Below are 15,271 nucleotides of genomic sequence, written 5' to 3' on the forward strand. Positions count from 1 at the left end.
TTTAGGTGTCCCAGCAAAAATACAAGCTGGCCATGCAATTATTTTATAAGGAAGCTCAAGAATCTATAAAGTCTACAGATACATCCAGTACTCCTAAGATATTTCCATGCTTCATTATTGTGTGTTCTATATAATAAGCACAATTTTAAAAAACTCTTTCCTTTCTGAAATCTGATGTAAAAATTTGATTAACAGAATTTCAGAATACAGAAAGCTGTTAACAACTCTTTCAAAGTATCAAAGATAACATATAAAGTGGAATTCTATCATTTAACCACAACTTTTAAAAAAAAAAAAACACTAAGCATATCTGTACTTTCAATTATTTTTTTGTTATTGTTTAAGTAGATGTTCTTGTTAACTATATCTTGTGGCAAGTCAGAGAAGAAAACTGCAAAAATGAGGAAAAATACAAGAGGACTCCTTTCTATGAATCCCTTTCAATTTGGTAAGCAAGACTGCTTGAAACTGATAAATTAACATGATAATAATGTAAAATCAATACTCTTGTTAATGTCAAAGGACAAAGATTCCTCATTTCCAAGTCTAGTATTATATGACATTAAAATAGAGTCAAAAGAATGTTTTAGTTCTCCTAACTGGTGTCATGGATAATGTATTAGAAAATTAACTTCAAAATGTGGGTTGAGTGGTCAATGATCATCATCTTTACATATTATGAGATTTTTGTCCAAACATAATTTCTCACAAAGTATTTCTGCAGTAATGTTTTACTACCCACTCATATAAATGTTGCAGAAGTGTTACTGATTTCTTTTTTAAAAAAGTGCTTGTATTCAGTGAATGCATATTTGACTCAATAAAAAATTTAATTCTGCTAGGCAAAAGGGTAAATATTTAGATATGCATAATTCTTTCATAAAAAATATTATGCATTTAGAAAATAACTGAATTTTTTTAAATTTTTAAATATTTCAAGAATTAACAAATACAAATACATAGAACACAAAGAATCATTTGTTATTTTAAAACCTGTTTTTCCTTGTCATTTATTTCCTTTCTGTACTCTTCTTCAAGGTGTTGGATTTTTTCATAATCTTCCTTTACTTTAAAAATAAAACAAGTATATATCAATGTCGTAAGATAATTGTATAACCTTTCTGTTACAAACAAAATTTAAACTTTTTGATACTATATTTAACCTCTTTATCTCAATATTATATTAAACCCCACAGGTGTCCAATCAGTTAAAACTGCTACTATTGTCCTGCTGCTACCAAAAAAACCAAACCCACTCCCATCAAGTCCATTCCAACTCATAGTGACCCCACTGGGTTTCCCAGGTGGTAAATCATTGTAGAAGTAGATTGCCCCATCTTCCCTCTGCAGAGCGGCTGGTGGGTTTGAACCGCCAACCTGGTTAGCAGTCAAATGCCTTAGGCATTCATTGTGCCACCAGAGCCCCTTGTTTAGTAAGATGGTGAATTTAAATAATATCAAAGTTATCATACCTTAAGAAATTCTAGTTTTTTATGATAGCACAAATAAAAATCATCTGTAACACTCTAATCTGAAACAACAGATTTTAAATTACATATACTGTTGTTTTAACATCCATACTTTAACTACCAACAGATGTAAAAACAGGAATAAACAATACTTCTGAAAAACTAAATACAAACCATAACAGGTTTGATTTTAGAGAAAATGTGGCTTTAAAGCAAAAAAGTATTTTTAACATATATTCCCTGCCACATTCCACAAGATTCTGGAATTTACTTAATAAAATAGTTGAGGGTATCAGGATGAAAAGATAAAAGCATTAAGAGAAATTAATATAAATATAAATAGCAGAAGAATAATATAAAAATTAAATAGAATCCCTACATTTAAAATTCATTTCCAGTCTGGAATTTTCAGCTTGCACACGAAGTTCTTCAAAAGATACTATCATTTTCTGGAATATCAAGTTTAACTTTTAAAAATCATATTTTTAAAATAAATTTCTTCAAATTATTAAAACATTAACAAATTTGTATAATGTGATATTTAGAATAAAAAGCATACAACTTTAAATAAGGAAAACAACATAACTTTGAATAATTAAATAATTTACTTAAAAAACATATTAGGAATGTCTATTATAGTTTCTCAGAAGATCGAAGGCACAGGAAACTTATAGAAGATGGGATAAGAAAGCTAAGTAGGAACCAGATACAGATTAATAAACTTTACATGTTTTTCAAATTCACGGTTAGGAGTCACAATGTGCAGGTCTCACACACAGAAAGAACTAATAAATATTTGATAAATTAAGTTAAATGTTGTCACTAGTATGTAATCAAAAAAGCTACTAAAAAGTAAAATATTAACACTCATAATACAGGACCTTGGACATTTTACTGGTGATATAATCAAGTATCAAAAAATAAATAATAATCCTTTTAGCAATAACAGATGTCCAAGTGATAACTCTACTTGGCTTAGAAATGTCTCTGTCTAAAATATACATTTTTTCACTACCACTTACCTCAATGTTATCATTTAGATTCATATAAACTTGCTTAGTTTCTTCCCGTTCATGTTCATCTATTATTAATATAAAAATTTTCAAAATTAAAATGTAAAACAATTAAGATGCCAAAAAGATAATAGTCAAAATAACTCAGGAAAACATTACAATGTTAAAATTTCTATAGTAATGAAAAGCACTGGCATATCCAATTCAATGTTGAGCATTTCAAAGTAGCAACAAAAGTAATCTGTAAGGCATGGTTGTACTTCATAATTATCAAGATCAAAAGCTGGGTGCTGTTCAAGTAACTCTAATTTCCCAGTATAGAATTACTACCCAGGAATTTATTGAAACTTAACAGAATTTGTTTATTATTTTAGCTTTTACAATGACTTGAGCTTTACTAACTACTCTATAATGTATTCTTCCTTTGTATATTTCACTTAAGATTCATGAGGTACATATGAAAGGAAAGCTTGCTCTTCTCTGTCACTATCTCTAAAGAGGCAGAAAGAAAGATACATCTCAAGACAGGACGACCAAGATTAAGAAAAGGTGTGACACAGAGAGAAATCCCCCATGAAAAGATTTTGTTTTTGTTTTCCCTTATTTTTTTTTTTTTTGGCTTTAGGAACAATTAATTACATTTTATCATTCAACTTTTTTTTTAATTTCCTAAGCATTCCTGCCCCCCCCACACACACACACACAGCTAATCTCCATGTGCAAATTCTGCCCTTCTATTCTCCCATGATTGATAGATCATTCTAAGGGGCATATCTCCTGATGTAATGTTCACCCTGTGAAAGTTTGATAATGGATAAGGAAGACCAAAGAAGAGTTGATGCATTTGAATTGTGGTATTGACCAAGAATACTGAAAATACCATGGACTTCCAGAAGAACAAACAAATCTGTCTATTGCTGTGTTGGAAGTCATGAGAGTAAGTTCAATACCAGACCTGAACGGGTAACTAAGAGCTATAGTCTCAGGGGTCTCGTCAGACCACTAAATCTGGTCTTTTTTTATGATTTTGAATTTTGTTCCACATTATTCTCCCACTCTACCGAGGATCTCTGGCACTGATCCCTTTCTGAGTGGTTGAATGTGGTAGCTGGGCTACCACCATCCAACTTTTAAGTTTTTTTTTAACCTGAGCTATAATTTCTTCAGCTCTACCCAAATAACTAATCCACAAAGCCAGACTATACGAAGAAGATGTAGCATCAGGATTGGAGGAAGACTCATTAACAACCTACCATATGAAGATGACACAACTATGCTTACTGAAAGCGAAGAGGACTTGATGCACTTACTGATGAAGATGAAAGACTACAGCCTTCAGTATAGATTAAAACTCAACATAAAGAAAATAAAAATCCTCACAACTGGAACAGTAAACAACATCCCAATAAATGGAGAAAAGTGTGAGGTTCTTATAGAGATTTCATTTCACTTGGATCCACAATCAATGCCCATGGAAGCAGCAGTCAAGAAATCACATGACATATTACACTGGGCGAATCTGCCACAAAAGACTTCTTTAAAGAATTAAAAAGTAAAGATGTCACTTTGAAAACTAAGGTGCCCTGGCCCCAGCCATAGTATTTTCAATATCCTCATATGCATGTGAAAGTTGGATAATGGATAAAGAAGACCAAGGAAGAGTTAATGCATTTGAATTGCTGTATTGACAAAGAATACTGAAAATATCATGGACTTCCAGAAGAACAAACAAATCTGTCTTGGAAGAAGTACAGCCTTAGAAGCAACAATGGCCAGACTTTGTCTCATGTACTTTGGTCATGTATTAGAAGGGACCTGCCCCTGGAGAAAGATATCATGCTTAGTAAACCAGAGGGTCAGAGAAAATGGGGGAAGAGCCTCACTGAAATGGACTGACACAGTGGGTGCAATGATAGGCTCAAGAATAGCAAGGACTGTGAAGATGGCACAGGACCAGGCAGTGTTTCTTCTTTTGCACATAAGGTCGCTATGAGTCAGAGCTGACTAGGCAGTATCTAACAACAACATACCCAAGCCTTCAGTAAAGTCAGTAAAATGTAGTGTTGATAATCAGTACTTGGAGAATTAAGGTACAAGGCAGTAAAAGGAAAATGTGGCTGTGCTTTCATCATTCTCCAAATGAGAGGTTGTTACACTGATAAACATCACAACATCAGTTAAACTGAAGGAGGATATTAGTCCCATATTAGCATACAGTAAGCAATAAGCTACAAAGCAAGATTATAGCAGTGATTATAGTTTTCACTCTCAGTGAGGAGCCAAGCAACCAAAAACAAAGTATATGAACTGATTTCAGGAGAATACAAGTACCCTAAAACCCTAAGAAATATTGGAGAGAGCTCTGGACTTAACATGTAAAATAGGACCTGAACCATTTACCTTAATATTAAATGGAAGGGGAACTTTTAAAGTTTTAAAGTTGGAAAACTTAAAGAAACAGAGGTAGAACACATCAGGCATTTCGGCAGAAAGGAACTTAATACTTCCCATTCCATCTATTCACTGATTCATAGGGTATTTACTGCTTAACATACTTGGCAACAAACCCTCTCTCTACTCTTCAAAAACTACTATTTGTGACAAAGAATTGCATTCTATCACCAGCACCACCTCCAGTTCTTCCAAAGTGCCCTCTAATAGACAAGTACTAGAAATAACAATAAAAAGACCAAGAAGAAACTAAGCAAGTGCAGATGTAATTTACAGTTGTCAGGAGTAATTTGCTATAGGTGGAATAGAGAAAGGATGCTGGTAGTGAAGTGTTCCAATGTGGAGATAAAATATCTTTAAAATATAAGCGTATCTTTTTGTGCTTTCCTCCTGAAATTTATCCTTCTCCCCACTCTATCTCACTTCACTCCACTCCACACACCTCTCTGTCTCTCTTTCTCTGTCTCTTTTTCACTTTCACACACACACAGACATGCACACACAATTTGCACTCCATTAGGGTCGCTAGTACTTGTGATATCTATTGCCTTAAAGATGAGATAGTACAACTGAAAGCAAAGAAAAAGGCATTAATTTTCAAAAGCCCAGCAATGGAGCAGGGGAAAGGACTCAGGACACAGGCAAATTAATAGATCTGAAAAATATATGAAATTATCTCATATACTTAAGAAGGGATTTGATGGCCTTCTACCCCACCAGGCTAAGCCCCAGCGACCAACAGAAACCCAAGACAGGTTAGGCAAACCAAGAGAAGAGAGAGTTTGTGCTTTTTCTTCTTCTCTCAAGCTCTAGGAAGAAGACATAACTAAGAAAAAATGGCTGCAAAATATACCTGGACAGATAGAACCTTGGACAGCTTCACAGTTTCCCTTTTCTCAACACAGAAATGTTTCCTGTGTAACTGAATATAGTAGGATAAAGAACAGAGAACCAGCAGACCTGAATGGGCCACGTGGGAAAGTAGAGCAGTGATCTACTTAAAACAATAACTGAATACCAATTAAAATGATGAGCCCACACTCCCACCCACTACCAAATCCACCCAGAGACAGGTGGTGAGGGCCCCAGTGCTCACAAACTAGTAACGAGCATAACAGGCCTGTCCTGTCATCCAGATGTATTAAAACAAAATCAAGTGAAGCAAACCAACATACAAACAACAAATTAATACAATAACACTACAATGTCTCAGAGACAACAGACAACTTCAAATCACACACACACACACACAAAAAAAAAAAAACAGGACAAGATGGTTCAAAAAAATGACCAAAACACAGATCTGAAGAGAAGTTTTGTAACTACCTGATAAATAATTGAAAAGAATCATATATAATCATATATAGTTATCTTCAATGGATTGAGAGAAAATTTAAGGAAATAAAACATAAAATCAAGAAAAATACAAACAAAACTCTAGAAGAATTCTTTAAAAAAAGAAAATAACTGACAAAACAAATGGAAAATTAGAAACAATACAAAAACAGCTAATTTCAAAAATAGATAATGCATTGGAAGGACAATGAAGTAGAACTGAATCCTTGGAACACAGATTTAGTGAGACTAAAGAAAATCTATTAACACTAATCTGATAGAAGAACAATCAGGAAAAAAAAACTTAAGAAACCTGGTGGTGCAGTGCCTAAGGCATTTGACAGCTAACTAGAAGGCTGGTGGTTCAAATCCACCAGCCACGCCTTGGAAGGAAGATTGGGCCATCTACTTTTGTAGTGATACGACCTCAGAAATCCAAGGTGGGGTTGCTATGAGTCAAACTAACTCAACAGCAATGAGTTTGGTTTTCTGGAGTTTTTTTTAAGAATCAAGGCAGACACCATCAAGAGGAATAACTTATGTGTGATCAGAAATCCAGAACAGGAAGAGACCAAAAAAAAAAAAAAGCACTGAGAAAACTGTCAAAAATTTGTGAAGGAAAACTTGCTTAATATCAAGAAAGATGAGAAAATATGCATTCAAGAAGCTCAACAAACCCAAATAGGGTAGACCCCAAAAGAAAATCACCAAGACCTATCATAATCAAACTTTCTAAAACAAAAGACAAAGAGTCCTGAAAGAAGCTCAGGAAAAATGAAAAGTCCCTTACAAAGGAGAACCAATTAAGACTAAGCTCTGATTTCTCAGCAGAAATCATGCAGGCAAGAAGGAAATGGGATGACATAACAAAACCCTGAAAAAAAAAAAATGGCCAATCTACAATTATATATCTAACCATCTTGTTACAGCACTAGTAGCAAAGTTCAACAAGACAGAAAATAAAAGATGCTGGAGAGGATGTGGATAGATTGGGACTCTCATGCACTGCTGGTGGGACTGTAAAATGATACAACCACTGTGGAAAACAGTATGGCGATTCCTTAAAAAGTTGGAATTAGAAATACCATTTGACCCAGCCATTCCATTACCAGATATACCCTTCCTAAAGAAGTGAGAGCCAGGACAAGAACAGATACATGCACACCATGTTCATCGCAGCCCTGTTTACAATAGCAAAAAGATGGAAACAACCTAGTTGCCTGTGGTACTTCAGTTTGTGTGTCAACTTGGCTGAGCTTGGTTGAGTGGCTGGGCAGCTGGTGGTAGTTATTCCCCATGATGAGACTGGCAATCTACTCCATGGTGGGATCTACCACAAGCAGCTGAGTAGCTGCCTTTGGGATACGGTCTGCTTCCTGTATTTAAGGAGAAGCCTTGGGAATGGTCTCTAGCTTATGGCATGCTTGGACCCTGCATGTAGCCATGTCATTGCTCAGCAGCTTGCTATACTCTGCTGACCTTGGGACTTACAATGGACTTATATTAATGGCCTGCCGGGTGGTTTGGTAGTATCGGGACTGTGCTTTTTTTACTTGTTAACCTTGGGGCTTCTCAGCCTTAGCAGCCAGCAGCTGTCTGAGCGAAGAAACACCTCTAGCTCCAGTGGGCCAGGAGCAGGAGGCAGAGCTGGACCCCAAGGTTGTGGGGCTTTCACCCAGCCCCTAGAGCCTGGCACTTTGAACTTGGAAAGCTTCCAAATTGTAAGAATAAACTCCTGTTTGTTAAGGCCATCCCATTTGTGGTATCTTTCCCGTTAGAGTGGTACTAGGTAGCCAGAACAGTGCCCAACAACAGAAGAATGGATAACAAACTATGGTACATACACACAATGGAATACTATGCAACCCTAAACAGTGACGTAAAATTGGCAAAACACTGCATAACATGGATGAACTTGGAGGACATTATGCTGAGTGAAGTAAGTCAATAACATAAGGACAAATATTTTATTAGCCCATTATTGTAAAAAAGTCAAGGAAAGGTTTATATATGGAAGGACCTTTTCTTTGTTGTTTACCAGGGGTGGGAGGGGAGGGAACACCATTAGATTAGGTAGAGACAAGTATTGATTTGGGTGAAGGGAAGGGCAAGGTACCAAATGTGAGAGATCAACACGGTGGCACTGAGAAAGAGGAAGACATAGAGAACTGCGTGGGTGCAGCAGTATATACAGTACTGCATTGTCAGTGAGGGCAAACATTGATATATAGGTGGATAGATGGGTAGACAGGCTGAACTATTAGGTGTATCTATTAGGAGCTCTGCATAGTGCCTAAGGCACTTGACTGCTAACCAGAAGGCTGGAGGTTCAACCTCACCAGTCACTCCTCAGAAGGAAGGTTGGGCAATCTACTTTCATAGTGATACTGCCTTGGCAACACAAGGAGGGGTCGCTATGAGTCAGGTACATAATAACAACAACAACATGCAGAGGGGAGTGTGCCCATGACCATGTATAGGGTTGTCAGACAATGTTTCTACAAGTGTATTTACATGTTCTATAAGAATTTCCAGGTATACAGTAGAGCTGACAGTGGACAAGGTTGTAGTCTCTTCTTGGCCACAGCCAGCTACCCCGAAGGAGCAAGTAGCTGGACCTGTGGGTCAAGCTCAATTGGCATAACATACTACACCAAATCACTGTTCTACAACCTACTTTGGTGAGTAGTGACTGTGATCTTAAAAGTTTACAAGCAGCCATCTAGATGCAACAATGGGTTTCTTCTCATCCAGAGCAAAGAATGAAGAAAACCAAAGATGCATGGAAACAATTAGTCCAACGGACTGGTACACCATGTGATCCTTAGCCTATATGACTATGAAACAGAATAACTAAATGGTGCCAAGCTACCACTGTCAAAAACTCGGGGGGGATCTATATCCTGGATAGAGTGGGAGAACAATGTGGAACAAAACTCAGAATCATAAAAAAAAAAAAAAAGGGACCAGGTTCACTGGTCTGATAGAGCCTGGTAGAACCCCTGAAACTATGGCCCCTAGCTGCCCTTCAGGTCTGGAATTGAACCCCTCCTGTGGCTTCCAGCCAAATAAAAGCAAGCATATGAGCTGAACATTTACATTAGGTAGGAACACTCCTTGGAGAGATCAATCATGGGAGAATAGAAGGGCAGTATATGCACAGGTAGACAGCTCAGGGGGCAGGAGTGCATGGGAGGGAAGGACACAGGAAAGAGGTGGCTATCTGGAGGAAGTGGGAAGAGAGCTGTTGCATTGTAAGGAATGTCACGAGACAAGAGTGTATGTGAACTGCTGTATGGAAAATGAATTTGCTCTGTAAACTTTTACCCAAATCACAACAAAAATTTTTAAAAAATTACATATCTAGCAATACAATCCTTCAAATATGATGGCAAAGTTAGGACATTCCCAGATAACTGGAAAAGAAGGTAATTTGCAAAAACCACATCAAGCTTACAAGTAATGCTAAAGGAAGTCCTTCAGACAGTGAACCAACAAGAGTTGCAGACAATGACTAAAGATTAAGAGACATGACACATCACCTGGAAATCAACCCAGATATACAAGTATCAAAAATAAAATAAACTTACAGACTGAAAACAGGGAACCAGAGATGTCAATCTATAAATGATGATAATTACAGAGCAAAAATAGGCAATAAATGATATAGTTATAGAACTTCCAAATGGAGAGGAAATCAAGAGGATATAAAGATAGAGTGGACTGCCTTAAACTTGGGAAGATAATAACAAATTACAGGGTAATCACAAAGAAAATTAATAAAACTTCTCACCAAAATTTTAAAAAAATGTATCATAAAGTCTCAGTAAACACTAAAACAATAACAACAAAGGAAATGATAAGAAAACCCATCAACAAAATAACTCAGGACAGAGAAATACAATGAACAAAAAAAAACATCAGCAGCACAAAATGACAGCAATAAATTCATACCTACTGATGACTATATTGAATGAAAACAGATGAAATGCACCAGTAAAGAGACAGAGAATAGCAAAATGGATAAGAAAACATGACCCATCAATATGCTGTCTACAAGAGACACACATTAGACACAAAGACAAAAAAAAAAACTAAAAATCAAAGAATGGAAAAACATAAATCAAGCAAATGGCAACCAAAAAAGAGTAGGAGTGGCAATATAATTTCTGATAAAACAGACTTTAAGGCATTAAAGAAGGACATTAAAGGGTCAATTGAACAAGAGAACATAGTATAATAAATAATACACACCTAATGAAGAGTCCCAAAATATCAATCAAACCTTAACAGAATTGTAAAGAAAAATAGACACCTCTACAACTACAGTGGGGGACTTTAATATGCCACTTTCAATGAAAGACAAAACAACCAGAAAAAAAACAACAAAGATACAGAAGATCTGACCAACATAATCAATAAACTAGACCTCAGAGATGTGTATAGAACACTCCAGCCAACAGCAACACAATATACATTCTTTTCCAGGACACATGGAACATTCTCCAGGAAAGACCACAAACAAGTGTCTATAACTTTAAAAACACTGAAATACTGCAAAGAATTTTCTCAGATCACAATACTTTAAAATTAGAAATCAACAATAGGAAGATCAATGGAAAAAGAGCAAACAAATGGAAACTGGATAATGCCCTGCTTAAAACCTACTGGGTAATAGAAAAAATAAAAAATGAAAAAAAGAAATTCCTTGAATCAAACAAGAATGAAACTATGACATACCAAAATCTTTGGGACACAACAAAACCAGCACTCAGAAGATAATTTACAGCAATAAACACACACATCAAAAAAAAGAACAAAGAACCAAAATCAGCACCTTAACCCAACATCTCCAACAATTAGAAAGAGAACAGCAAGGGGCGGGGGGGGGAGGGACAACTTACAGTCATCAGAAGAAAAGAAATAATAAAGATTTGAAATTTGAACAGAAATAAATAACACAGAAAAACAGAAAGAATCAATAAGACTACAAGGTGATTCTTTCAATGGATTAATAAAATTGACAAACCTCGGGCAAATTTATCAAAAGAAAAGATGCAAATAACACAAATTAAGAAATGAACAAGGCAATGTCACAAATAAACTTGTTGAAATAAAAAGGATAATAACAGAATACTATGAACAACTATTTGAAAACCTAGAAGAAATGGACAAAGATCTAGAAACACTACTTATCCACATTCTCTGGTAGAAAATTTGAACTGGCCCATCAAAAAAGACATTGAACGGGTCATTTAAAAACTCCCAACAAAAAAAGTCCTGGCCCAGATGACTTCACCAAACATTCAGAGAAGAGCTGACACCAATTCTAATCAAGATATTCCAGAGCACAGAAAAGGATGGCATACTCTCAAACCTATTCTGTGAAGCAAGCATAATCCTGATACCAAAACCAGGTAAGGACATCACTAAAAAAGAAAATTAAGAGACCAATATCCCTTACGAATGAACACTGATGCAAAAATTCTCAACAAAATACTAGCAAATACAATCTAACAACATTATCAAAAAAAATAGGTTATAACCAAGTGAGATTCCCACCAGATATGCAAGGATGGTTCAACATTAGAAAAACAATCAATGTAATCTATCACAAAAATAAGGATCATATCATGTCAATTGATTTTGTCAATTGAAGACATGTGACAAAATCCAGTACCCATTCTTGATAAAAATGGTCATCAAAATACAAATAGAAAGGAAATGTCTCAAAATAATTAAGGGCATAAGCACAAAGCCAACAGCCAACATTTTCTCAACAGAAGAGACTGAAAACATTCTCTTCGCAAATGGGACCCAAAGATTCCCTTATCACCATCCCTATTCAATATTGTATTGGAAGTCCTAACCAGAGCAAAAACGCAGATGATAGGATCCTAAACACAGAAAATCCTAGAGACTCAACAAGAAAACTACTGGAACTAATAGAAGGATACAAAACAGTGTCAGGATAAAAGATCAATATACAAAATTAGTCAGATTCCTCTACACTAACAAAGAGATCTCTGAAAAGGAAATTGGGAAAAAAAGTTTCATTGACAATAAACACTGAAAAGATGAAGTTTTTAGGAATGAATCTAACCAGAAACAGACACACACACACACACACACAAACTCACTGCTCTCAAGTTGATTCCAACTCATAGCGACCCCTCCTTGAGTTTCCGAGGTGATATCTCCGTGGCAGTACATTGCCCAATCTTCCTTCCAAGGAGGGGCTGGTGGGTTTGAACCGCCAGCCTTCTGATTAGCAGTCAAATGCCTTAGGCACTACGCCACCAGAGCTCCCAGCATTAACAGCAAAGTTCAAAAAAACAGAAAACAACAAATGCTGATAAATGTGTAGAGAGAATGGAACCCTTATATGCTACTGGTAGGACCGTAAAATGTACAACCACTGTGGAAAATGTGCTTCCTTAAAAAGTGGAAATAGAATGCCAAGTGATCCAGCAATCCCACTACTAGGTATATATCCTAGAGATATAAGAGCCGTGACATGAACAGATATATATACACATCACAGCATTATTCATGATAGCAAAAAGATGGAAATAATCTAAATCCCCATCAATGGGTGAATGAATAAACAAACTCTGGTATATACACATAATGGAAATCTATGTAACATTAAAGAATAACGATGAATCTGAGAAACACCTCATACCATGGATGAACTTAGAGGACATTATGCTGAGTGAAGTTTCTTTATCACAAAAGGGTAAATTATCACCCGTGACTACTATTGTAAAAAGTCAAGAAAAGGTTTATACGCAAAAAGAATCATTCAGTAATATCATCTCATCCCAGCACTGATAGCAAAGTTCAAAAAACCAGAAAACAATAAATGCTGGCAAGTGTGTGATTTACACACAGAAAGTACATATAATATATAAATAAGTAGATATATGGAACTGTGATTATCTCCCATTAACAGATGAAAGAAGCTTGACACAGTGAAATTATGTTATTTGCCAAGGTCTCAAAACTACTAAATGGTGAGGCATAATTATGCCTGATGAAATCCAATAGATTTTCATTTCCTACTAAAGAATTCTATTTGGTTCCAAAAATCTAAATACACATGCAAAGAATGAAGTTTTAAAAAAATATATTTTATTTAGCAGTGAACTAAATGAGTGTACAATGTAATATGACTAACAACTGACTTCAGAATTCATTAATGACACCTACAATTAGACTAGTCAAGTTATACCTCAGACTACCTCTTACAGATCTGGACTCCTAAATATAACAAAGATGTTCAAAGGATCAACCAATACTTTAAAAAGCACTGAAGAACATCTTTAAAGATCTAAAGAGCTACCATACAGAAATGGCTCAAATTTTTTTTTTTTTTTTGGTATGGCTCAAAGAAAAGAATTATGTAAGAAAATGCCTAAGAGATTTTATTTTCGCTCAATATAAAAAATAAGAATTGCCACTAAATGACAATCTTATAGTTGGTAAGTTCCCCATCACTGAGTATACTCAAACATAGGAAAGACTACCACCTAGTAGAGATGCTATAAGGAAAACTAAAGCAATGGAAATGTAATTGGACTATATAAGCTTTAAAGTTCTTTCAAACACTAGGAAAATTAGGAGAAGGCTAGGAAAAAAAGTTTATGTTGTCCTTTAAATGGCAGGCTAAAAATTCTAATTTAATTCTCCATACAACAGAGAGGAGCTCTGGTGACACAGTGCCTATGGCATTTGACTGCTAACCAGAAGGCTGGCGGTTCAAACCCACCAGCCACTCCTCAGAGGAAGGTTGGGCAATCTACTTCCGTAAAGATACTGCCTTAGAAACTCAAGGAGAGGTCACTACGAGTCAGATCTGACTCAACAGCAGTGCATACAAGACAGAGCCACTTAAATAGTTTTTAAAGGGACATATAAGATCAGATTTATGCTTAATTAATTATGACTTACTATCTGCATAGACACAATGTAAGGTGTTAAATATTCTGAGTCAAATAAGGCATGATCCCTTGCCCTCAAGTTTACAGTGAGATGTCCTGCACATACCAAAAAAAAAAAAAAACACCGCCATCAAGTCGGATTCGAATCATAATGACCCCTTCTTGGGTTTCCGAGGTAGTATCACTGCAGAAGTAGACTGCCCAACCTTTCTTCCGAGGAAGAACCGCCAGCCTTCTGGTTAGCAGTCAAATGCCTTGGGCAATATGCTACCAGAGCTGCCTGCATAGCAACAACAACAAAAAAAAAACAACTCAGCCATTGAGTCAATTCCAAATCACAGCAACCCCCATTGAGTTTCTGAGGTGGGAAATCTTTACAGAAGCAGATTCCCCCATCTTCCTTCTGCAGGGCAGCTGGTGTGTTTGAACGGCCAATCTGTGATTAGCAGTCAAATACATTAGGCACTGCATCACCAGAGCTTCTTCGGTACATAGTAGACACTCAATAAATATTTGTTGAAGGAATTAATATAAATAAGCTCTAGGTCCTAAATTAAAGAGGAGGAACATTTAAATCAGATTGCAAAATTAGGGAATATTTCTCAAGGGTGGTAATACTTAGTTCTGAGTTTCAAACTGGAGTTAGCAAGACGAAGAAAAAAGGATCAGCTAGTAAAGAGAACAATATGTGCAAAAGCACAGAGGCATGATCTGTTTAGAGGATAAGCAGTAAATTCTGCATGAGTTTGTGTATGTGAGGTGGGGAATGTATGTGAGGAATGTGGGGAACATTTGGCAAGTTAGAAGTTCATGAAACACAAGAAGTAGCAAACATCATGCTGGAAATTATATAAAGCCACTGAAGGAATCACATAATGACATGATTTGATCTATATTTTGGAAGAGCAATCAGGGATGCTGTTTTCTGGTAAAGGCTAAGTGATTCAAACAAACCCTCATGCTGAAGATAACTAAAAACCTGGCAGAAATTTTTTTTTAATTATTAAAAGAATCAAAGATCTAAAATGATAATAATAAATCAAGAATACGTTAAGGTAAT

The 15,271-nt window shown here is 35.9% G+C and overlaps 1 protein-coding gene across 1 annotated transcript in view; it reads right to left on the reverse strand.

Moving 5' to 3' along the window:
* Nucleotides 1–15,271, reverse strand: part of SYCP1 (synaptonemal complex protein 1) — a 163,969-nt gene that overhangs the window by 134,471 nt on the left and 14,227 nt on the right. The window contains 3 exon segments of the mRNA XM_007948815.1: nucleotides 994–1,067; nucleotides 1,849–1,918; nucleotides 2,492–2,550. Of these exon segments, the coding sequence (XP_007947006.1) occupies nucleotides 994–1,067; nucleotides 1,849–1,918; nucleotides 2,492–2,550 (203 nt within the window).

This window comes from Orycteropus afer, unplaced genomic scaffold (assembly GCF_000298275.1).
Source record: "Orycteropus afer afer isolate SDZICR_OR568_19922 unplaced genomic scaffold, OryAfe1.0 scaffold00010, whole genome shotgun sequence".
NCBI lineage: Eukaryota > Metazoa > Chordata > Mammalia > Tubulidentata > Orycteropodidae > Orycteropus > Orycteropus afer.